Source organism: Somniosus microcephalus, chromosome 10 (genome assembly GCF_052327205.1).
Source record: "Somniosus microcephalus isolate GS21.2 chromosome 10, FLI_Smic_1.0, whole genome shotgun sequence".
Classification (NCBI taxonomy): Eukaryota; Metazoa; Chordata; class Chondrichthyes; order Squaliformes; family Somniosidae; genus Somniosus; species Somniosus microcephalus.
The window spans coordinates 190,061,747-190,085,664 of NC_140996.1; the positions used below are offsets into that span (position 1 = coordinate 190,061,747).

The following is a 23,918-nucleotide window of genomic DNA, read 5'->3' on the forward strand; positions in this document are numbered from 1 at the left end:
AATCCAGAGACTACTAACCTAGTTCCTTAATCCTTACATTTCCTGGCAGTTCTCCTATAATGGCTCTTTAGAAGACAAATTTCCAATCCAGTATGTAATTTACACCAATTACATAGGATTACATACAGCACAGAAACAGGCCATTCGGCCCAACCAGTCTGCCGGTGTTTATGCTCCACTCAAACCTCCTCCCGCCTTTCCTCATCTAAATCTATCAGCATAACCCTCTATTCCCTTCTCCCTCATATGCTTATCTAATCGCCCCTTAAATGCATCTATACTATTCGCTTTAACCACTCCCTGTGTTAGCGAGTTCCACATTCTCACCACTCTCTGGGTAAAGAAGTTTCTTCTGCATTCCCTATTTGATTTTTTGGTGACTATCTTATATTGATAGCCTTTAGTTTTGCTCTTCCCCACAAGTGGAAACACTATCTACTCTATCAAAACCTTTCATGCTTTTAAAGACCTCTATTAGGTCACCTCTCAGCCTTCTCTTTTCAAGAGAAAAGAGACCCAGCCTGTTCATCCTTTCCTGATAGGTATAACCTTGCATTTCTGGTATCATCCTTGTAAATCTTCTCTGAACCCTCTCCAGTGCCTCCACATCCTTTTTATAATATGGCAACCAGAATTGCACACAGTACTCCGTGTGGTCTAACCAGGGCCCGATACAAGTTTAGCATGACTTCACTACTTTTCAATTCTATCCCTCTAGAAATAAACCCTAGTGCTTGGTTTGCTTTTTTTATGGCCTTGTTAACCTGATTCGATACTTTTTGTGATTTGTGTATTTTTACAACTAGATCCCTTTGTTCCTCTACCCCATTTAGATTCTTATTTTTCTAGTAATATGTGACCCCCTATTTTTCTTACCAAAATGTAATACCTCACATTTATCCGTGTTGAATTTCATTTGCCAATTATATGCCCATTCTGCAAGTTTATTAATGTCTTCTTGTAATTTGTTGCAGTCCTCCTCAGTATTGGCTTTCCCCCCAATTTGGTGTTGTCTGCAAATTTAGAAATTGTGTTTTTGATTCCAAGGCTTAAATCATTAATATAAATTGTGAACAACAGTGGTCCCAGCACTGATGCTTCTGGAACACCACTTCCCACCTTCTGCCACTCTGAATAGCTACCTTTTACCCCTACTCTCTGCTTTCTGTCTTGAAGCCAGCTAGCTATCCATTGTGCTACTTGTCCCCTGACTCTGCATTCCCTGACCTTATTCATTAGTCTATTATGTGGTACCTTATCGAAGGCCTTTTTCAAATCTAGATATATTACATCCAGTGCATTACCCTTGTCTACTCTCTGTTACCTCTTCAAAAAATTCAATGAGTTTGGTCAAGCAAGACTTTCCCTTTTGAAATCCACGCTGACTATTTATTAATATATTTTTCATTTCTAGATGTTCTTCTATTTTCTCCTTTAGTGAGGATTCCATTATTTTTCCTACCACCAATGTTAAGCTGACTGGCCTATAGTTCCCTGGATATGTTCTATCTCCCTTCTTAAATATAGGTATTACGTCAGCTATCCGCCAGTCCTCTGGCACTACACCTTTTTCTAAGGAATTACTAAATATGTGTAGTAATGCCTCTGCTATTTCTTCCCTAGATTCTTTTAAAATACGCGGATGTAATCCGTCCAGACCAGGGGTTTTATCCTCTTTGAGTTTCATTAGTTTATTTAGTATATCTCCTCGTTTTATTTTAAATGCAGTTAACTCATTACTAATCTCATCATCCAATGTCATCTCCACCTGTTCTGTCTCCCTGGTAAATACTGCAGCAAAGTAATTATTTAATATCTCTGCCATCTCTCTATTGCTGCCTGTGGTATTATCCCCTCTATCCCTTAGTGGCCCTATTCCTTTTTTTAAATTTATGTGCATGTAAAATATTTTACTATTTTGTTTTATGTTCCTTGATAATTTAATTTCATAGTTCCTCTTTACCTTCCTAATTGGTTTTTTGACTTCTCGCCTAATTCCTTCATATTCTCACTTATCATGCTCTCCCCTGCTGTCCATGTATTTAATGTATGCCTCTTTCCTTACCCTTAATTTTTCCCTTATGGCTTTATTCATTCATGGTATCTCATTAGTGTTTAGCTTGTTCTTGTATATTAGCGGAATATATTTTTCCTGGACTCTGTTGAACATCATTTTAAATGTTTCCCATTGCTGTTCTACATCATTGTTTGCCAATACTGTTGTCCATTTTATTTTCCCAAGTTCTATTCTCAGCCCCTCAAAATCAGCTTTTCTCCAATCTATTACCCTGGTCTTTGTCATACAATGTGCAAACAATTATAGTCCCTTCATTTTTTTACTTCAAACCACCTATCCTGCTATTCTATGTCATTCACCCAAACCCAAAAAGCATATAACTGCCCGAATGAATTATTTCTCTTTGCACACCTTGACTGTTGACTGGCGTAGAATCAATGTATTATGGTAGCTTCCATGGTCCCGGGAATCTGCCTACTTCATGTTCTTATGGTCACATATAACCTGAACATTAATAGACTGGAATCCATTGCTTATTCATAAATGCCATAGCATTGGTGAAAGGAGCTGGTATGACCACATGGGTTCCATTGATGACTCTTAGAAACCCAGTTACAGTGCAAAAGTGAAGAACCCCCTCTTGTTGGTTTGTTTTTCTTTGGAAAAATTATGACGCTCTTCATCGGGTCTAACAATTAATCAGTGACCTGATGAATGCAGCAATCCATTGCAGACGGGCTGATATAGCAGATGTCACTCAAGCCAGCTTGTAAACAACCAGTAACAAAGACATTCAAAACAATTGTGACTTTTACTGCTAAAGGTAGAGCCATTCCTGTCATGGACAAAATTTGGAGGTTTGACTGTAGGAGGCAGAAGACTTCTGAGACTCTTGAGTTCCTGGTAAAGTGTAAGTGGTGAAAACAGAGCTGTTCGTATGTGCCCAGGTTAACTATACGTCATCTGTACACCCGCCTCCTTGGACAGGAGCAGTCTGCTCAGACCACCTCCAATACAGGCACATCTGCCTCCACTTATATCTGTAGAACTGCTCTTGCTCCTCATCTACCTCACTGAGCATAAGAGGGATTCACAGGTGAAGTACCCATTTTATTTAGTGGGAGCTGTTTTCATTGAGGGCACCTTCCCCAAATGATACACGGTGATGGCGGGGGAAACAAGGAAAAATTAGCAATGAATTGCAAAAAGGCAAAAAAAAGGCAGCAAAACCAAACAACTTAACTGTCACTTGCAAAAGGGACATATATCTTTAAGAAACTAAATTCTGAAGTCAGTTTGGAGTACACCTGTTTCTGTTTCAAGTGATTGCATTTGGTTGCAACTACTGGAAAATGCAGGGGAGGAAAGCCCCACAAATTGCAAACTTTTCAGACCTTTATTATAGCTTGAGTACTCCAGCAATGCACATTTCCTGAGCTACCAGTGCCACCCAGTTAGTAAGGATGTACTCTCCATCAAGTTCCCCCCCCCCAACCCCCAAACGTCTGTTACACGCAACCATCACCGGTGCATTGGAGTGGAAAATCTTCCTTATAATTCCTGTACATTTACCTCTGTTCTTTAACACAGTACCAGGAAGTGAATACTGATTATGTTAAATGTTTGTTTTTGTACACAATTGCTTATTGATCTTTGTGGTATTCCAGTAACACATGGCAGTGTTGAGCTTTCTGAGCAATTTTTAACAAATAAAAGATGCATAGTAAAAATAATTTTTTTTCGGTCATTTCTTCAGTGTTTGAAATAATTCAAATTACTTTTGTCTTTTGGATGACTACCCATCAAAATGATTAATGGCAAAGTTTACCATCTGTTTAGAAGTTCCTATGATAAATGTTAGTAAAGGAAAGGTATAATCATTTTAGAAATCTGTAATTCAATTATTAGATCCATAGCCCATATATTTTCTCTTATTAATGATACTTAGTTGAGTTCTAAGGCTGAATTTAGTAGGTAAGAAATATGATTTTAGAATTTAATTGACATGTTATTTTTCTTTCTCTTTATTAATTCTTACCCTTTTCTTTTTGTTGTATTTTTTCATATTACATGCCCAGGGTTCTAAGGTTAGTATTTCTACTTTTTTGTGTTTAATTTAGTTTAATTTATTTGAAAGTCATTATACCTTCTGTATAATCACTTAATATGGGAACAGATAAGAGCTCAGTTTTATTTAATGTTTTCTCCAAATAGCATTAAGTGTAAATCTTTCCTGTAATCTACAAGAGGAAATTAGTAATTTGTTACAATGGAGCACTCTTACTTTACTTGGTTTGCAACATCTGAAGCAGAAAACTTACTCGGAAGGAACAATAAATAGGGTAAAAGGGAAATGTTGGAGACAAAAGGGATGAATTTCAGCATGGGTTTTTCTGCTTGTCCACTGTAACTTCAGCAGAGGAGCTACAGGAACTCCTGGAACTCAGCATAAATATTTTCCTGAGATTTCTGAGGAATTTCAACTGAGGTTATGGCAGACAAGTGTGAGAACCTCTGTGGAAATCCACCCCAAAGTATTTAATGGTTAAAAAATGTATACTATTTGTAAATGTTCCATATCCTGCAAAATATTGATTGCTAAAATATGCTATTTATGTAGATGATATCATTCTCTCTCATGACTATTAATACAAAATAAACTCAAAAATGGCTGAAATACTGAATAGTATCTAAAAATATTTAGTTATTATGTGCAAAATGAAAGTTCCAAGAATAGGTGAGTGTATAAATGCCACTTAGGAGCTGAGAATGACGAGAAATGATCGAGAAATTTAAATGAGATGTAGATGGTATTTAGGTGTGTGCAACCAAAAGAATGCTATAAAGGTTAGCTCACATGATAATTGGTGACACATTGCTCAAATTAAATTTTATGTTACTAAAGTGTTATAAACTTTAAAAAAAACATAAAATGAGCTCCATTGTCCTATAAAATAGGAAATATTTAGTTGTATTAAATTTTTATAACACAGCTACTGTATATAGCTAGTGGACTCTGCTATACTTCACACAATTAAGTGAGTGACACTTAATCATTATTATCTTATACTTAGTGACTGAGCTTTTTTTTTGGAAAAAGAGTAAGGCACTAAATTCCCTGGACTTGAATATCTTTGTTTTGATTCTCAGAATGTTTTAAACATTTTTTTTAAAAACACCTTAAATTTAACAACTTGAGCTTTCAGAAGATATCCAAGACTTAATTTGAATACTTCTATAATAAAGGACATATCCAAAACAAATGTTGGTAACATACAGGAACAAAATGTCCAAATTGCACTCGAACGTATACAGCATATATAATTTTCTAGTATCCCACTGTAAAGCAATTTTCTGTATCACTGGGCCTTCCTGTATATGTACAGACTTTCCTTATAAACTCTGTTATACCCACTTTTCCTCTCACGTGTTATAAAAACTGCTGCTATCTTCAAAAGACCAACACAGTGGATTCCAGAGCCCCAGTGGACAGTGGGAGACTCCACAGCCCGGGCAAATCACTTGTAAGTTAAAAAATTATATATGCTGCATATATATTTTACATAAAATAAAATAATTGGAGTGTTGAACTTCACTTTCATGGTTTATCATAGCATCAGAAGCTATTGATTGTATTAGAACCTTGTAAGATGCTACCACCAAAGTGGTTTATGTTTTTTTTGGTAAATAAACTGAAAATGCAAACTTTACCAGCTAAAATATTTTTCTGAATTAATTTTCAACACTACTTATAAAACTGTATGTGGCATTTTCTAAGGAAAAGGTTTGTGGTAGCACTACATGTATGTTTTGCCTGTGTTTTTTTTAAAAGACTGAGCTGGAAAACATTGAGGCAACCCAAGGCATGTCAACAGAGACAGCGGTAACATTCTTAAACAGGCTGATGGCCATGGTTGATGTGCTGGTTTTCTCGAGTTCACTCAATTTCAGTGAGATTGAAGCTGAAAAGAATATGTCATCTGGAGGCTTAATGCGCCAGTGCCTGAGGCTTGGTGAGTCTGTAGATTTGTATTTATGCATGAATGCAACAGCATTTCAATACTTAAGTTCATTAAAATGATTTAAACAATAACGATGTTAGTAAAATGAAGAAAACGTTTTGCCGTTATAGCCCTCGGTATAGATTGTATTACATGCATCCCAAATTTACAAAACATCCTAAACACTTAGGCCTAGAAATTGAGTTTGCGCTGCGCCGGGGCTTAACGCCGGAAATTTAGCGCCGGTGCTAAGTCGCGCTGTGCGCGCCAAAAATTCAGTAGCGCCGCGCCCAAACGGCTGCCGGCGCTACTGAAGGCTGTTTGCGCCTGAAAACTGGCGCTACGCGCCCTATTCCGGCGCTGCGGCGCCCGATGCGGTGCGGCAGGCTCGGGAAGTGCAGGCCTCCTCCTTCAGTTAAGGAGGAGCTGCCTGCACCCGCCCGCTGGCCGGTTAAATCGCCACAAAAATGAGCCCGGCACCTCGGGGAAGTGCCGGGCTCGCAGCCGAGAAGCATCTGTTCCGCGGGGGGGGTGGTGGGGGAGTCCGGGGAGGGAGGTGCGGGCAGGCGGCCAGCGGGAAAGCGGCCGGCCGCCGCTCCACCTTTATGCGCCGGCGCAAAGTCGTGTAAGACTCTGTTGCCAGAGTCTTAGTTGCGGCTGCCACGGGCGAGGCGGCCGCAACTGAATTTCGGCGCTGGGGCCCGTCACCACGGCAACCGGGACGCTGCGCACACCGATGACGTCATCGGTGCCGGCGCAGCGCTACCGGTGTAACGCCGATGTTGGGCCCTAGTCAATTTCAAAACCGGCTGTAAGTCCAGCGCAATGCCCTCTAGTGCCGCAAAATGGGCGCTAAGCCCACTCAATTTCTAGGCCTTAAAATCTGAAATAAAAACAGAAAATGCTGGAAACGCGCAGCAGGTCAGGCAGCATCTGTGGAGGGAGAAACAGAGTTAATGTTTCAGGTCCTTTCATCAGAACTCTGTATTTCACAAACGACAGTGAATAATGCGATCCCATATCATAAATCAGAAAAAAAGGTAGGGAATAATTCACGCTGAGCAGTGTCTGTAGGCACTTAATGTCAGGATCAAGCACTCTTAGGTTAAGTGTATCAAGGATATATTCAGTGTAAAGCTCTCCCAACAATGCGCCATACTCTAGCATTAGAATAGTATCCCTTACCTCCATCCTTAACGCTTCTCTTATTACCATCACTCTGATGACAATTCCTCACTGAGATTAAAAAGCAAATGTATCCTAAATAATGTCAACTAATACAAATGAACAAACCCATGTTCTATTAATGGTTGGTTAGGCATTTGTCCATGCTATTAGAGTGTAAGAACTTCTTTGTTCTGTTAAATAGTGGCTTACCTATTGCTTTTTAACAGTGTTGGTTAAGATACCCTGCCAATCTCCTCGAAAAACTGTTGAAGTGGTGGTGTGTTAAAATTCACATTGGATTTGCTGAGTTAGACTATGACATTTGGAGGAGAAATTCAGTCGGAAAAAGGTCACCCAAAGTAAACATTTAAGTATCAGTTACATCAGAATTGGTGCTTCTTCAAAAGTCCAAGAACGTGTCTGTAAAGACTGACAAGTGCCAGTTGGTTAGTTTATGTTAATACTTAATGCAAATAATCTGTTTTTAGCACTAATTTATCACTTTGCTTTGTTATTTACATTGTTTAATTGAATTTACTGGATAATTCAGTTCTTTTAAGCTCAAAAAATTATTGAATTATCAGTAGACTATATAGTGGATGTTCTTCCTTGTTGCGCCTGGGAAATGCTTAATTCTCAGGTGCAGCAGAGGAAAAGTGGCAGAAACATGCTATGTCAGATCTCTGCCACACTGTGCTTCCCTGGGATTTCCTGGGGATCCTAAAATTACGTTATTAGGCCTGTCCCTGTACCTAGAGCAGTGTTACAATGTTAATGAGATGGGAAGGGAGCACTTTCAGTGTCTTGCCTTATTTTCCTACCTAGCTGACCATTGGGCACTCCAAAAAAGATGTGGAGAATGATTCCAATGTACTTTTCTCCCTACCTCATAATGATCTTCAAAACTTCTGGCTGCTGTGGCAGATGTATACTTGGGCTATGCAAATGATTCAGACCAGGAAACCTGAGTATGCTCTCCTCTTACAGGTGCAGTGCCCGTCAGGCACCCAATGAGGGAAATCTATCCTCATATTTTTTTCTTATTTTAACTTTGAAATATTTATACTGTCAAAAGTAATTTAATTGTATGTATGCTACATGAGTAATCACAATAGAAAATGTAGCTCTCAGCATGTCATGAGTTTGTATTTTTAATATATTTTGGGGTTTCTTTAAGCTGTGAAATGATTAAAACTGGCTGTCAAAGGTGCTACTAAGCTTTTGGGATCAGATCTTTTTTTCCCCCATTTTTCAGTCATTTCCGAAATTCAGAGTCCAAAGGGTCAAAAGATAATTGGCTTTGGAATACTTTGAAATGGGCAGAGACATATAAGATTGTCATAAGTGTCATGAAAAGAAGATTTTAAAATCTCTACTTCACTGGTATGGTCTTTAGATTGTATAGCTCTTGGTAGAGGAGAATTAGGAGGAGAGTTTCTGCAGTCAGCTAAGTTATCTAAGAATATGGAAGTACAGGACCAGAAAGACTCCATCTGGCAAATTACAAAAAACGAATGGCCCAGAAATTCAGGTTGGGGGCTTCCGACGGGTGCAAGCCCCCGACCTGCACTTAACTTGCGCGCTGGCCGTTGAGCTGTGGGCCCCGGTGGAATTGCGATCCTGGGCCTCCTCCAACTGCCGGCGCGCAGTGTTTGCGTATTCCAGGGGCGCAGTTAGTTCGATGCGTCCCCTGGGATCACGTGGGCCATGGAGAGCCAATGGTAGCAGGGAATGCTTCATTCATACCTGTCAAACCTATAAATACGACAAGCCCCAAAACATCACTACATCTTCAAACAAATAAAAAAAAAAAATCACATTTTTAAAATAAACTATAAATTACATGAAATAACTATTTTAAACCATAATTTAAATTTTTGAAAAAATTAATTACTTTTTCTAACGGGCCTAAAAATAAACTTACCTTTCTTTAAAGTATTTAAAAATAATAAACCTGTGGAAAAAATGTTTTAATTTTAATTAATTCACCACTTACCTTGTAAAAAGCAGGCCTTGCGACTGCTTTTTACATGTCTAACTTCTGGAGACTTACCCTCCCGGGAAAACCTGCAAAGAAACTGTAAGTTCGATGCGCACACGCAGCCTCTCCTGCACACGCATTCGACTTCTGAACCCCTTCTTTCAGGGGAACGGAAGTGCCGGTTTCCTGCGCATGTGCAGTGCATGCAGGAAACCGGCACTTCCATTGGGCTTACGGGTGAGTACCCCGTGCGTACCCACCCGTGGAGACCCGAATTTCTGGGCCATTAACTTCTCAATTGCCCAAGTCCTGAAATATCTATCCAGTTGCTATTCCTCACATTTGTCAACTTTTGCAAAATGTAGTTAAATCTAAACTCTGCACCTCCTCTTTTATATGCTTGAGCCTGTGTCCCCTGGTTCCAGAGTTTAGGATCAGATTTACTGTTTTGAGACATTTGAAATCAAAATTATAGTACGGTTAAAAATCTTCCCAATTTCTAACAAATATTCAGGTTTTTCTTAGTCTGTATTTTACTGTAGCTATAGGGCTAAGATCAGTGGTAACAGAATTGATTCCTGGCTGTAATATTTTAAAATTTTTGAGAGTGCAAGAAAGAGCGTCTGCACTTTCGATAGATTTCTGATGGCTCTGAATACTTTATAAAGGTTTTGCATGCGCTGGAATTGTACTGTATCTGGTGTCAAACCCAAGCATTCTCAGCACTGCCAGGATCCTCCAGGAGGTCATACACTGCTGCATCTGGAGTCAGGTTGGAATCTGATTCTGGGATTAGTCATAGTCATAGAGTCATAATGGCACAAAAGGAGGCCATTTGGCCCGTCGAGTCTGTGCCAGCTCTCTGTAGAGCAATCCAGTCAGTCCCATTCCCCCACTCTATCCCTGTAACCCTGCACGTTTATTTCCCTCAAGTGCTTATCCAGTCTCCCCGTGAAAACATTGAGTGTCTCCGCTTCCACCACTTCCGTCGGCAGCGAGTTCCCGGTCCTTACTACTCGCTGCGTAAAAAAGTTTTTCCTCACATCCCTCCTGTTTCTCTTGCCCAAAACCTTAAATCTGTGTCCCCTAGTCCTTGTACCATCAACTAGTGGGAACAGCCTTTCCCCATCTAGCCTATCTAAACCCATCATAATCTTGTACACCTCTATCAAATCACCCCTCAACCTCCTTTGCTCTAGTGAAAACAAATCCAGCTTCTCCAACCTGTCCTTGTAGCTAAGATTCCCCATCCCCAGAACCATTCTGGTAAATCTTCTCTGCACCCTCTCAAGTGCCTTCACATCCTACCTAAAGTGTGGTGACCAGAACTGGATGCAATACTCCAGTTGTGGCCTAACCAGCATTTTATAAAGGTTCAGCATAACATCTCTTCTTTTGTACTCAATACCTCTATTTATGAAACCCAAGATCCCATATGCTTTGCTAACCACTCTCTCAATATGTCCCGCCACCTTCAAGGACCTATGCGCATTAACTCCCAGGTCCCTCTGTCCCTGCACACTCATTAAAACTGTGCCATTAAGTGTATATTGCCTCTCCCTGTTCCTTCTGCCAAAATGCAACACCTCACACTTCTCGGCATTAAATTCCATCTGCCACCATTCTGCTAGCCTTTCTATGTCCTGTTGCAGTCGATTGATATCATCCTCACTGTTTGCCACCCCCCCAAGATTATCATCATTTTTGCATTGCTTGCAAAAGTGATAATATAACTACAAAGGATTGGTCCTGCTAAATACATCTTATGGGTTTTGAAATTATAGGAAAATAATTTCTAACACTGAAGCTTTTGTTGTAAAAAGAAAATTTGAAAGCTTGCCTCCCATCTCTCTTCCTCACCGATTCTCCTCTTTCCCACCCCATGGCTAACTGCTATTCTATTTAATGGCTTGAATTCTTGGCAGGGTATTGCTTTGGTACCTCACCAACGTGCCATAGAATCTTTTATGTCTACTTGAACAGGCAGATGGACTCAGTTTAGTGTCTCATCCGAAAGGTGGCACCTCTGACAATGTAGCATTCCCTCAGTATTGCACTGAATTGTCAGGTTAGATTATGTACTCAAATTCTGGAGTGAGACTTGCACCCACAACTTCTGACTCGGAGGTGAGAGTGCTACCACTGAGCCAGACTGACACTTAAGAATGCAATCAGCCACAATTTGTTTTAAAAGGTAGACATTCTTCATCTGATGGAACTAAACAACATGTATTGAATTAGTTGTAATGTTAACCAATTCAATTCAGTCTGAATGCAGCCCCATATCAGGTAGCAGGATCTACCTTGTGCATCCTGAAGAAATACGGGATGCTTCCCTTTATTAGCCAAGGCATAGAATATAAGAGCAGGGAGGTTAATTGGAGGCGGTATCAGCGGCGGCCGAACCTTCGACGATTTCCAAAAAAACAAGGAGTGACATCACGGGACAGCTGGTAGGTGATTGGTTGGTGAGTATTAAAGGTTTTTTTTCTGTCTTTTCTCTAACCTAGGACAGTGGTTTAAACTAGGTGCGGGAAACTACAAAATACCGTATTAAATTTATAGCTTAACTGGTTAAACTAATTAATATAACTATAAATAATCATTGAAAAAGGACTTTAGCCTCATTTTATTTATTTAATTAGTGAGACTAAGATATCGCAGTGCAGGTTATGTGTCTGGACTGCAGTATGTGGGAGTTTGTGGACAGCGAGACTGTCCCGAGCGAACACGTCTGCAGGAGATGGTCTCCACCTCGAATCTCTCCGGCACAGAGTAATTGAGCTGGAGTGCGAGTTGGAGACACTCCAACACACAAGGGAGGGAGAGGAATTTCTCGACAGTTTTATCCAGAATGCAGTCACAGCCCAGAGGAAAGCACAGGTTCAGGAAGGGGAGGGTGTGATTGCTAGGGAGCTGGGTAGCGGGGATTTAGGAGAGGTTGAGAAGACACTGGTCCTGTCCAACAGGTACGAAGTACTCGCTACCTGTGAGGACAAGGAGAAAGACTGCAGGGAGGACAGCCACAATGCAGACCAAGGCACCGTGGCTCAGAAGGCTGTCCAAGGGAGGGAAGAGCAGAATAGAAATGCGGCAGTAATAGGGAACTCTATAATTAGGGGGATAGATAGCGTCCTCTGCAGCCAAGAACGAGAGCCCCGACGGGTGTGTTGCCTACCTGGTGTCAGGGTAAGGGATATCTCATGGCGGCTGGAGAGGAACTTGTAAAGGGAGGGTGGAAATCCAGTTGTCGTGGTCCATGTTGGAACAAACGGCATAGGTGGGAGGAGGTCCTGCTGAAAAAGTATCAGGAGCTAGGCTCTAAATTACAAAGCAGGACCTCAAGGGTAATAATCTCTGGATTATTGCCCAAGCCATGTGCAAATTGGCATCGAAGCAAACAGATCAGGAGAATTAACACGTGGCCCAAGGGCTGGTGTGGTAAAGAGGGGTTCCTTTTCATGGGACACTGACACCAGTTCTGGGACAAGAAGGAGCTGTACCGATGGGACGGGCTCCACCTGAACCGGGATGGGACCCGTGTCCTAGCGGAAAGGGTAAATAGGGAGGTGCATAGGCTTTAAGCTGGGGGGAGGGATCTACAAGAAACGTAACCAGCCTAATATAAACAAAACAGGAAAAGAGAGCATAGGAAAGAATAAAGTAAGGGAGGACATTGATGGCAAGGGAACAAATAGAGTTATAGAACAGGTGTCTAAAAAGATGGTTAAACATAAAGTGAGAAGAAATCCTATTAAAAATGAGTTAAACTGTCTGTACAGCAATGCACACAGTGTCCGTAATAAAACAGGGGAGCTGGTGGCAGTCATGCATTGCGAGGAACCAGACATAGTAGGGATTACTGAGACATGGCTACAGAAAAATCAGGACTGGGAATTAAACATTGCAGGGTATAACATATTTAGAAAAGATAGAGAGGAGAAAAAGAAGAGGTGGAGTAGCTGTACTTATTAGGGATAACATAATGGCAGTAGAAAAAAGTGATGCAGCTATCAGCAGGACAAAAATAGAATCCATATGGATAGAGATAAAAGATAATAAAGGATCAATCACACTAATAGGTGTAGTCTACAGACCACCTAATAGTGGCAAGAAGGTGGAGGAAGAAATATGTAGACAAATTCGGGAAATGAGTAAAAAACATAGAATAATAATCATGGGGGATTTCAACTACCCTGATATTAATTGGACAGAAGAGGTAGGTAAAGGGGATAAGGGAATGGAGTTCCTACAATATGTCAAATAATAATGTCAAGACCTGTCAAATATATGAATGGAGATTCCCTTCTCTGATTGGCTCCCCATGGCCCATGTGATCCCAGGGACGCTGCGAACCGCCTGCGCCTCTGGGATACGTGGGCCCTGCACACCGGCAGCTTGGAGAGGCCCAGCAGCAGAACTCTGCGCCTCCCGGGAGCCCTCCGGTCTTGGCGCAGATTTTTCCAGATCGCAGCCCTCCGCCCGTGGGAGGCCTGCGATCGGAATATCTGGGCCAATTTCTAAATTTGCGGATGACACCAAATTGGGGGGGATAGTCAATACTGAGGAGGATTGCAACAAATTACAGGATGACATTAATAGACTTGCAGAATGGGCATATAATTGGCAAATGAAATTCAACACCGATAAATGTGAGATATTATATTTTGGTAGTAAGAATAGGGAGGTCACTTATTACTTGGAAAATAGGCAGGTCACATATTACATGGAAAATAAGAATCTAAATGGGGCAGAGGAGCAAAGGGATCTCGGAGTATAAATACACAAATCACTAAAAGTTGCGATACAGGTTAGCAAGGCCATAAATAAAGCAAATCGAGCACTAGAGTTTATTTCTAGAGGTATAGAATTGAAAAGTAGGGAAGTTATGCTAAACCTGTATCGAACCTTGGTTAGACCACACTTGGAGTACTGATTATAGTTCTGGTCGCCATATTATAAAAAGGATATAGAGGCACTAGAGAGGGTGCAGAGAAGATTTACAAGGATGATGCCAGAAATGCAAGGGTATACATATCAGGAAAGGATGAACTGGCAGGGTCTCTTTTCTCTTGAAAAAAGAAGGCTAAGGGGTGACCTAATAGAGGTCTTTAAAATTATGAAAGGTTTTGATAGAGTGGATACAGAGAGAATATTTCCACTTGTGGGGAAGAGCATAACTAGAGGCCATCAATATAAGATAGTCACCAAGAAATTCCATAGAGAATTCAGAAGAAACTTCTTTACCCAGAGAGTGGTGATAATGTGGAACTCGCTATCACAGGGAGTGGTTGAAGCAAAAAGTATAGATGCATTTAAGGGGAGGCTAGACAAGCACATGAGGGAGAAGGAAATAGAGGGTTATGATGATAGATTTAAATGAGGAAAGACAGGAGGAGGCTCGAGTAGAGCATAAACGGCGGCATGGACTGGTTGAGCTGAATGACCTGTTTCTGTGCCGTATATCCTATGTAATCCTATGTTATGCTAGAGGAAAAGAGATGGGAGACAAGCTTTAAAATTTTCTCTTTATGTGCAACTAAAGCTTCAGAGTTAAAAATTATTTTCCTATAATTTCAAAATCTGTAAGATGTATTTAGAAGGACCAATCCTTTGTAGTTATATTATCACTTTTGCAAGCAATGCAAAAATTACAGAATAATCCCAGAATCAGATTCCAACCTGACTCCAGATGCAGCAGTGTACGACCTCCTGGAGGAGGCAGTGCTGAGAGTGCTTGGGTTTGACACCAGATGCAGTATAATTCCAGTGCATACAAAGCCTTTATAAACACTAGTTAGGCCACAGCTAGAGTACTATGTACAATTCTGGAAAGATATGATTGCACTAGAGAGGATACAGGGAAGATTTATGAGGATGTTGCCAAGACTGAAGAATTGGATAGGCTGGGGTTGTTTTCTTTGAAATAGAGGAGGCTGAGGGGAGATTTAATTGAGGTGTATAAAATTATGAGGGGCCTAGATAGAGTGGATAGGAAGGACCTATTTCCCTTAGCAGAGATGTCAATAGCCAGGGGTTATAGATTTAAATAATTGGTAGAAGGGTTAGAGGGGAGTTGAGGAGAAATGTTTTCATCCAAAGGGTGGTGAGGGTCTGGAACTCACTACCTGAAAGGGTGATAGAGGCAGAAACTCTGATCACATTTAAAAATGACTTGGATATGCACTTGAAGTGCCTTAACCTACATGGATTTGGACCAACAACTGGAAAGTGGGATTAGGCTGGATAGCTCTTTTTTAGCCGGCACAGACACGATGGGCCAAATGGTCTCATTCTATGCCGTAAACTTCTATGATTTGTCTTTTAAACAGTAAACTGTTCTGGAGCCAGGCAAAGGAGCAAATGAAAGAGCAGTACTATAGCACTATCACAGCAGATATCTGTAACACACCACTGGGCTTTACAGTGGAAAAGAAGCAAATCTCAATGATCTTTGGAATGAAATAAAGAAAGACTTGCATTTATATAGCACCTTTCATGACCACTGAACGTCTGAAAGCGCTTTATAGCCAATGAAGTACTTTTGAAGTGGAGTCACTGTTGTAATGTAGGGAACACGGCAGCCATTTTGCGCACAGCAATGTCCCACAAACAGCAATGTGATAATGACCAGATTGTCTGTTTTAGTGTTGTTAGTTGAGGGATAAATATTGGCCAGGACACCGGGGATAACTCCCCTGAGAGAGGACATTTAGCCCATCTTAATTCATTCAGCCAGAACAACCCTACACTCCCCATTGCCCTTCCCCCCCATTGCTGCATCTAATTATTTCTTAAATGTTTCACCACTGCCCTAATGTCCAATTTAAAGTGTTAATTACTTTCTCTACCTTTTACTAGTTTGAACCTTGTGTCCCCTTATCCTAGTCTCACAGTTTAATTTAAATAAGTATTCCAGACGAACCTTTTCCATACCATTTACAATCTTGTATATCTCTAAGATCACCTCTCGGATGCCTCCTTTCCATGCTGAAAAGCCCAAACATCACCATTTCTTATAACTAAGATCCCTGACACTAGGGATCAGCCTCGTGATTCCACACTGCTTCCATCATTTGAATGTTTTCCTTGTTTCTCAGTGACCAGAACTGGATACAGTAATCAAGTATGGTCTGACCAGAGCACTGTACAGTTTGATTATGACTGACTTTTATTCTACTGTTTTGTCTACATAGTACAACATGCTATTTTACTGCTCTGTGTTGCTTAGATATGTTGAGCATTGAGCCTTCTAAAACTCCTGCGTCTCTTGTGTCCAACGTAGCTACTTCAACAAGTAACTTGAGTTGGACATTTTCCTTTCTATATTCAGCACTTGAAATTTGTCTGCATTCTTTCTTATCTGTCATTGTTCAGCTCACATATTTTGTTCAACCCATTCTATGATTTCTGGGCTACCTGCTTCGATTCCACTGCCCCTCCTAGTTTGGTTTTATCTGCAAATTTGATCAATTTGCATTGAGTTTCTGAATTCAAATTGTTGATGAAAATTAGAAAATGTCATGGTCCAAACACTGAGCCCAGGGCACCTTGCTCGGTACTTCCCACTACCCTGACTTTTTTTGGATGACCTCAAGTTTATGAAGGGTGGAAGGTGGGAGGCCGGCCAGCAGAGTATTGGAATAGTTGAGTTTGGATAGTTACAATAGCTTAAGCTCTGTATGTAAACAATGTGTAGCCTGGCCCAGAAGCCAGCTGCTCACGACTTCTGTGCAGAAATTGTACTGTTCACCATTTGCAGAATTCTAGGTTTAGTTTTTCACCTATAGAGGTTAATAACAAAATGGAACTTAATACAAATGGATTATTTTACTTTGTCTCAATCTTAATCTCTAACAGCAGCACTCTCTCAATACTGCACTGAAGCATTAGCCTAGATTATGTGCTTAAGTGCTGTAGCAGTGAGTCCACAACCTCTGACTCAGAGATGAGAGTTTTTTTTTAATTCATTCATGGAATGTGAGCGTCGCTCACAAGGGCAGCATTTATCGCCTATCACTAATTGCCCTTGAGAAGGTGGTGGTGAGCTGCCTTCTTGAACCTCTAGAGCCTGTGAGGTGAAGGTGCTCCCACAGTGCTGCTAGGGAGGGAGTACCAGGATTTTGACCCAGCAATGATGAAGGAACGGCGATATATTTCCAATTCAGGGTGGTGTGTGATTTGAAGAGGAACTTGGAGGTGGTGGTGTTCCCATGCGCCTGCTGTCCTTGTCCTTCTAGGTGGTAGAGGTCACGGGTTTGGGAGGTGCTGTTGCAGAAACCTTGGCAAGTTGCTGCAGTGCATCTTGTAGATGGTACACACTGCAGCTATGGTGTGCCAGTGGTGAAGGGAGTGAATATTTAAGGTGGTTGATCAAGCGGGCTGCTTTGTCCTGGATGGTGTCGAGCTTCTTGAGTGTTGTTGGAGCTGCACTCACCAAGGCAAGTGGAGAGTATTCCATCACATTCCTGACTTGTGCCTTGCAGATGGTGGAAAGGCTTTGGGGAGTCAGGAGGTGAGACATTCGCCACAGAATACCCAGCCTCTGACTTGCTCTTGTAGCCGCAGTATTTATGTGGCTGGTCCAGTTCAGTTTTTGGTCAATGGTGACCCCCAGAATATTGATGGTTTGGGAATCGACGATGGTAATGTCGTTGAATGTCAAGGGGAAGTGGCTAGACACTCTCTTGTTGGACATGGTCTTTGCCTAGCACTTGTGTGGTTGGTGTGAATGTTACTTGCCACTAATCAGCCAAGCCTGAATGTTGTCCAGGAGAGTGCTATCAACTGAACCAAGCTGACACAAAGTATGTTTTTATCTTCAGTACTTTAGCTTCACCACCTTATTTTTACACGATGTTGATCCTTTCTGTTGATCCTTGTTTAACCTACCTCAGAAAATTTACCAATGTTGCACTGCTGAATGAATCCATGCACAAGTAATGATAATTGAAAATGTTTCTCTTGGCAGGATGATATTCAGTACATTCGCACCTTGGTGTCAGAAATTTTACAAATAGGTCCTTAGGACAGCCATTAATGTCAAGCTTTGTTTTTAGTTTGAAATTTTAGAACCCTCTCCCTTGGGATTTTGAAGCTCCAGTTGCATGTGCCCGCATGGCACAAAAAGTGATATACTTTTCTGTATTTTGTTTTGTAAGTTTTAAAGTTATGAGTCAAATAGGAAAAGAAATTATTGTACTAATAATTTTGCCCAACTGTGCTCTTACAGTTTGTTGTGTTGCTGTGAGAAATTGCCTGGAATGTCGCCAGAGGCAAAGGGACAGGATTACAAAGACTTCACTAGCTAGTAACAAGGCCCAAGAGAATCTTCACAGCATAACAGGATCCAATGCAGCCAAGGTAACGCAACATAAGACAGATATTGTATACTATATTTCTTCATTTAGTCTCAAAAAGCTGGCTTGCCATTTTTGATATGGGACCAAAAACACCCCATTGTGGTCTACACATTACAAATTGCACCATTTCATTAAATAAATTAAAAAATGTGTGAATAACAGTTCAACAAATTCTGTATACTTTAATTTCTTCCCCTTCTTCCAATTTTGCATATTGTCTTACTTAACTCTAGGTATTCCGACATCACATATCAGACTGTTCAACAGGGTGGGCAAGTGACTATTTCTGTCAACACTACCCTGAGTTGGCCACTAGGCAGTGCACAAAGCACAGGCTGGCTATTTTTTCATCTTCAGATAACCTGGCTAATGGGGAACTCACCGTGTAAAGATTCATAGAAGAGAACCCACATCTAAACATTCAGTGGCATACTGTTAGCATATCAATGCCTATATCAGTGGCTACGAACAAGCAAGTGTTTCTAACCACTATATTTTATTTATAATCCTTGATTATTTCAGGAATGTAGAAAGTTAGATTCCTAGTCAGGCAAATTAATTTCTGATTCAGTGTACAATGGTATATATAACAGTGCAAGCTTGTTCAATTACTGTTGCATACTCAGCCAGTAGAGAGCAATTCATGCGCACGTTGCTTCAGATTAGATCCTAAACCAGAGTGAAGTGCTGGTCTTCATTGGAATGAATGGAGCCACTCTGGGACGTTTGCAATGAATGAAGACCCCAACCTCCTCTGAAGACCCCAACCTCCTCCCAGCTACATCCCAGCAGTGGCTTAGGGAAAGTGAGGCAAAAAACCGATCACTGTGATTCTAGAAAATTTAATGGCCTATAATTTCCGATAGGAGGCTTCCTGCGTGCAGATGCCTCCTGTCGGGAAAAAATCTACACCCTTACCTGAGGGCTCCCGAGGTCTGGCCATTTCCGATCCTGGGCCTCTGCTCTACGAAATGCGCAGGATCCACGCATCCCAGGGGCGCATGCGGTTCGCAAGCGTCCCTGGGATCACGTGGGCCAGGCGAGCCAATGGGAGAAGGGAATCCCCCTTCATACTTTTGACAGATAGACCTGTCAAAAGTATGAATGGGGATCACTGAAAAAAGACATCAAAACATTAAGGCCTAGAAATTCGGTTGGTAGCGCCAGCGATTAGCGGCGAAAGAGCCCGAGAATTGGGGCGTTACCCAATTTTCGGGCGGGCACAGTGAATATAGCGCCACCTCCCATATTGAGTATCCTTTTAGCGCTGGCGCTAACACTTTGCGCGCGCCCGCGGGCGCAGGCAGATCATGGCGTCATTTCAGTGTGCAACACCTTTTTGGTACCCCAGACCGGATATTCGGTGGCGCCCACAACCTTTCCGCTTGGCGCTATTAGTGACAGTTGGATGGAGCGTTCCCAGGCCCTTCTCGGACTCGGGGGGTGCTCTTTAAAGGGGACAGCACTAGTATAAAAGCTGCAGCCATTTGGGCTGGCCATTCTGATCGTTGCTGGAGAGAGTTGCTGACCTTCTGTTGGACAGTAATTTTTTCATTGAGCTTTCGGAGGCACTGGCACTGGCAGCTTGAGAGCCCGGCTCCCGAGCTGGTGACGCAGCATCTGAAAGCAGGGAGGTGGAAGAGTGGCTTTAGCAAAAGGACAGCTTGGCAGCAAGGGATGCCAGATTGCGGCAAGGCTATGACATGGGTCCACAGTGAGAAAGCATGCTGGCGGGGGGATCAAGTGGAAGGAGACTGTTGTAAAAGGTGAGAACCTTACCATCGCTGTCGACAATGGGGTCGGCAGCTGCAGTGGTTACAGGACCACTCAGACGTCCTCCAGGAATCTGGTGGACTCTCTCCTCGAGATCCGTGAGCGTGACCACTTGTGGAGGTCCTCCACCGGTGCGAAGCTGGTCTTTGCGAATCCTCGCCAGCTTGGACTGCAGGGGAAAGGAGGGGAAGTTATGTTACATGATGCCCTGAGTGATCATCTCATGCCCCCCATGGTGGAAGAGCCCTTACATGATGCCCTGAGTGATCATCTCATGCCCCCCATGGTGCAAGAGCCCTTACATGATGCCCTGAGTGATCATCTCATGCCCCCCATGGTGCAAGAGCCCTTACATGATGCCCTGAGTGATCATCTCATGCCCCCCATGGTGCAAGAGCCCTTACATGACGCCTTGAGTCAAATGTGCATGTGTTTGCCCAGAAAGGGCCATGGGTGCTTGCTGGCAGATGGCCAATGGGGCACAGCCCACCCTGTAGCCATAAAATCAGGTGCAAATGAAGGGATGCAGAAGTTTGCAGAAACAACACTCACCCTCACGACCCGAGTGAGGTTGTTGAATTTCTTTCTGCATTGGACAGGGCTCCTGGTCACCATGCTGCTGGAGTTGACCCTCTGGCATACATCCCTCCAAGCTCGTCGGTAGTCCTTATGATTCGGCCTTCTGCCATTGTCTGGGTAGAGAACATCTCGCCGGCGCTCCACTGCGGCCACCAATTGCTCCAGAGCCTCATTGGTGAAGCGCTCTGCTCTCTGTCTCACCTTCTCCATCTGGTCCAAGTTTTTAGCGCCAGAGAAGGGCCTGCGCCGATTCTGAGGCCTACAAGGCACAGAGTGTGGATGCTGAAGCTGACTGACCCACCCCTTTAAGAGCTGGCCGGCGCCTGGAAGCCTCGTGGTCATCGGTAATTGAGAGCACCTGCGCTGCGCCCGTCCGCTCCGATATCGGGTTGCACCAGACGTTTAGCGCCTTAGGAGTCCCGTGTAACGCCTGAATTCGCGCCTCAATCACCTTTAGGGGCGATGCAACCCAATATCGTGCCAGGTGGCGATAAGTTGCGTCTGGCTATAAACTTTGCGCTGCACCAATTCTACGCCCCAAGCGGGGCTATACCCAATTTCTAGGCCTAATACTTTTTTTTAAAATTTATTGGCCTAGAAATTCAGTGGGCTTTGCGCCCAGTTTCCGCCCAAAGAGGGCTTCTGCGCCACTAGAGGAGCTTGCACTGATATTCAGCGCTGCGTTAATGGCGGCGGTAGCCGGTAGCGCTGCGCCGACACCGATGACGTCATCGGTGTGCGCAGTGCCCCGGTTCCGCCCCGCTACCGGCCCGACCCCCATATTTAGTTGCGGCCGCCTCTTCCGCAGCGGCCGCAAACAACGTTCAGCAACCGGGGCCGTCCTGCAGCCTTATTGGGGCGAGTTAAGGCGGAGGTGCGGCCGGCCGCTTTTTCGGCGGCCGCCTGCCCGCACCTCCTTCCCCGGCCTCCTCCACCACCACCCCCCCCCTCCGCGGCATTGCCGGCTGCTTTCCGGGAGCCCGGCACTTCTCCGTGGTGCCGGGCTCATTTGCTGGCACTAGCGAGCGGCGATCTTGGAGTTGCAGGCACCTCCCCCTTAAGAGAAGGAGGAAGGCCTGCAGTACCGCAGCCTGCTGCTCCGCAGCGGGTGGCGCTGCAGCACCTAGCGCGCCGAAATTCAGTTTCAGCGCCCCAAGCGGGGGCGGCCACACCCTTGAATTGCGGCCGGCTTCGACTTGGGGCGCTGAAACTGAATTTCCGGCGGGCGTACGTGGCTCCGCGCGCAGCGGTAACTTTTGGGCGCAAGCCAGCTGGCGGGCCCAAAGTGAATTTCTAGCCCATTATCTTTTAAGCAGTTAGAAAGGATTATTTTCATTTTTTGAGTCTCTCTGTGCAGAGACATTATCCTCAGCCAAGAGGGTGAGCAGGTGATCTCCTCCAAGGCTTTCATCAATGCTGCTTAAAAACTGGTCAATAGGCAGCATATAAGAGAAGCTGGAGGAAAGGGTTGCTCTCCAATTTTTCTTTTCGCTGGAAAAGTAGCTTGTCACCACTGGACACTTGCTCGTAAAAGTACAGCTAATGTCAGGAACTCAATGTGTGGAGTATTGTTGACTGCAAATCTGCTCCTGCATGATGCAGCACTTGAGACTACAATGTCCTTTCTCACCCTGCTGTATGTTAATGTCAAATTTCAGTTTCTTCTCTCCGTATTTATTCCTTTGCCTCCTTATTTTTAAACCAATAGACTTTATGGGGGTAAAATTGGTTTAGACGGTAGAGAGAAAAAAGTGATAGCAAACGGGCAGCCTGTTTTATACCCCTCCAGATTTTCCTTTCTATTGAAGTCACCAAGACGAATTTATACCCCTATATATTCAAATGTGAATTTTCTTTAGGTACAGTAGACCGAGAATCACCAGACTGATTAATGTGGGCATTTCTGAGAGCTTTCTCTCAGTCACTAATTAGCATTAGAACAGATGGCTAGCGTCGTCTTCTTGGGCAGTCCCTCGGAACCGAGGATGACTTGCTTCCACATTAAAAATGAGTTCGCAGGTGACTGATGAGTCCAATGCGGGACCTACAGTCTCTGTCACAGGTGGGGCAGACGGTGGTTGAAGGGGCGGATGGGTGTGGTGCTTGGGTTGACTTGCGCTGCCTGCGCTTGGCTTCCGGCGCTTGGCTTCCGCTTGCTCCCGGCGAAGAGACTCGAGGTGTTTGGCGCCTTCCCGGATGCTTCTCCTCCACTTTGTGCGGTCTTGGGCCAGGGATTCCCAGGTGTCGGTGGGGATGTTACACTTTTTCAAGGAGGTTTTGAGGGTGTCCTTGAAGTGTTTCCTCTGCCCACCTGGGGCTCTCTTGCCGTGCCGGAGCTCCGAGTAGAGCGCTTGTTTTGGGAGTCTCGTATCAGGCATGCGGACAATGTGACCCGTCCATCGGAGCTGATTAAACGTGGTCAAAGCTTCGATGCTGGGGATGTTGGCCTGAGCAAGAACACTGACGTTGGTGCCCCTATCCTGCCAATGGATTTGCAGGATCTTGCGGATGCAGCGTTGGCGATACCTCTCCAGTGCTTTGAGGTGCCTGCTGTACATGGTCCATGTCTCTGAGGCATACAACAGGGCGGGTATCACTGTTGCTCTGTAGACCATGAGCTTAGTGCCGGGCTTGAGGTCCTGGTCTTCAAACACTCTCTTCCTCAGGCGACCGAAGGCTGCACTGGCACACTGAAGGCGGTGTTGGACTTCGTCGTCTGCATACTGTAATTCGACGACAGAGGATGGGATGACCTTGGATCTAGACTGGAGGCGACGGAGGTTGAACAGTTTCCCATTTGTTCTGTAAATTAGCTCCACTCCAGTGGGGAGCTTACTGAGGGTGAGATGGAGCATTGCAGCAAGGAAGATTGAGAAGAGCGTTGGTGTGATGATACAGCCTTGCTTGACCCCGGTTCGTACGTGAATTGGGTCTGTGGTGGAACCGTTGGTCAGGATCACAGCTTGCATGTCGTCGTTAAGCAGGCGGAGGATGGTGACAAACTTTTGAGGGCAGCCAAATTTGAGGAGGACACTCCA

At 43.5% G+C, this 23,918-nt stretch overlaps 1 protein-coding gene across 3 annotated transcripts in view; it reads left to right on the top strand.

The window, feature by feature from the left end:
* LOC147111942 (neurobeachin-like) overlaps window positions 1–23,918 on the top strand; it is a 1,011,877-nt gene that overhangs the window by 422,687 nt on the left and 565,272 nt on the right. For 2 of the 3 annotated variants that reach the window (XM_085999351.1, XM_085999350.1), the window contains 3 exons: window positions 5,476–5,541; window positions 5,850–6,030; window positions 18,399–18,529. In XM_085999351.1, the coding sequence (XP_085855477.1) occupies window positions 5,476–5,541; window positions 5,850–6,030; window positions 18,399–18,529 (378 nt within the window). Of the gene's footprint in view, window positions 1–5,468; window positions 5,542–5,849; window positions 6,031–18,398; window positions 18,530–23,918 lie in introns of those variants that run through there. The other variant, XM_085999349.1, reaches the window with a different exon arrangement.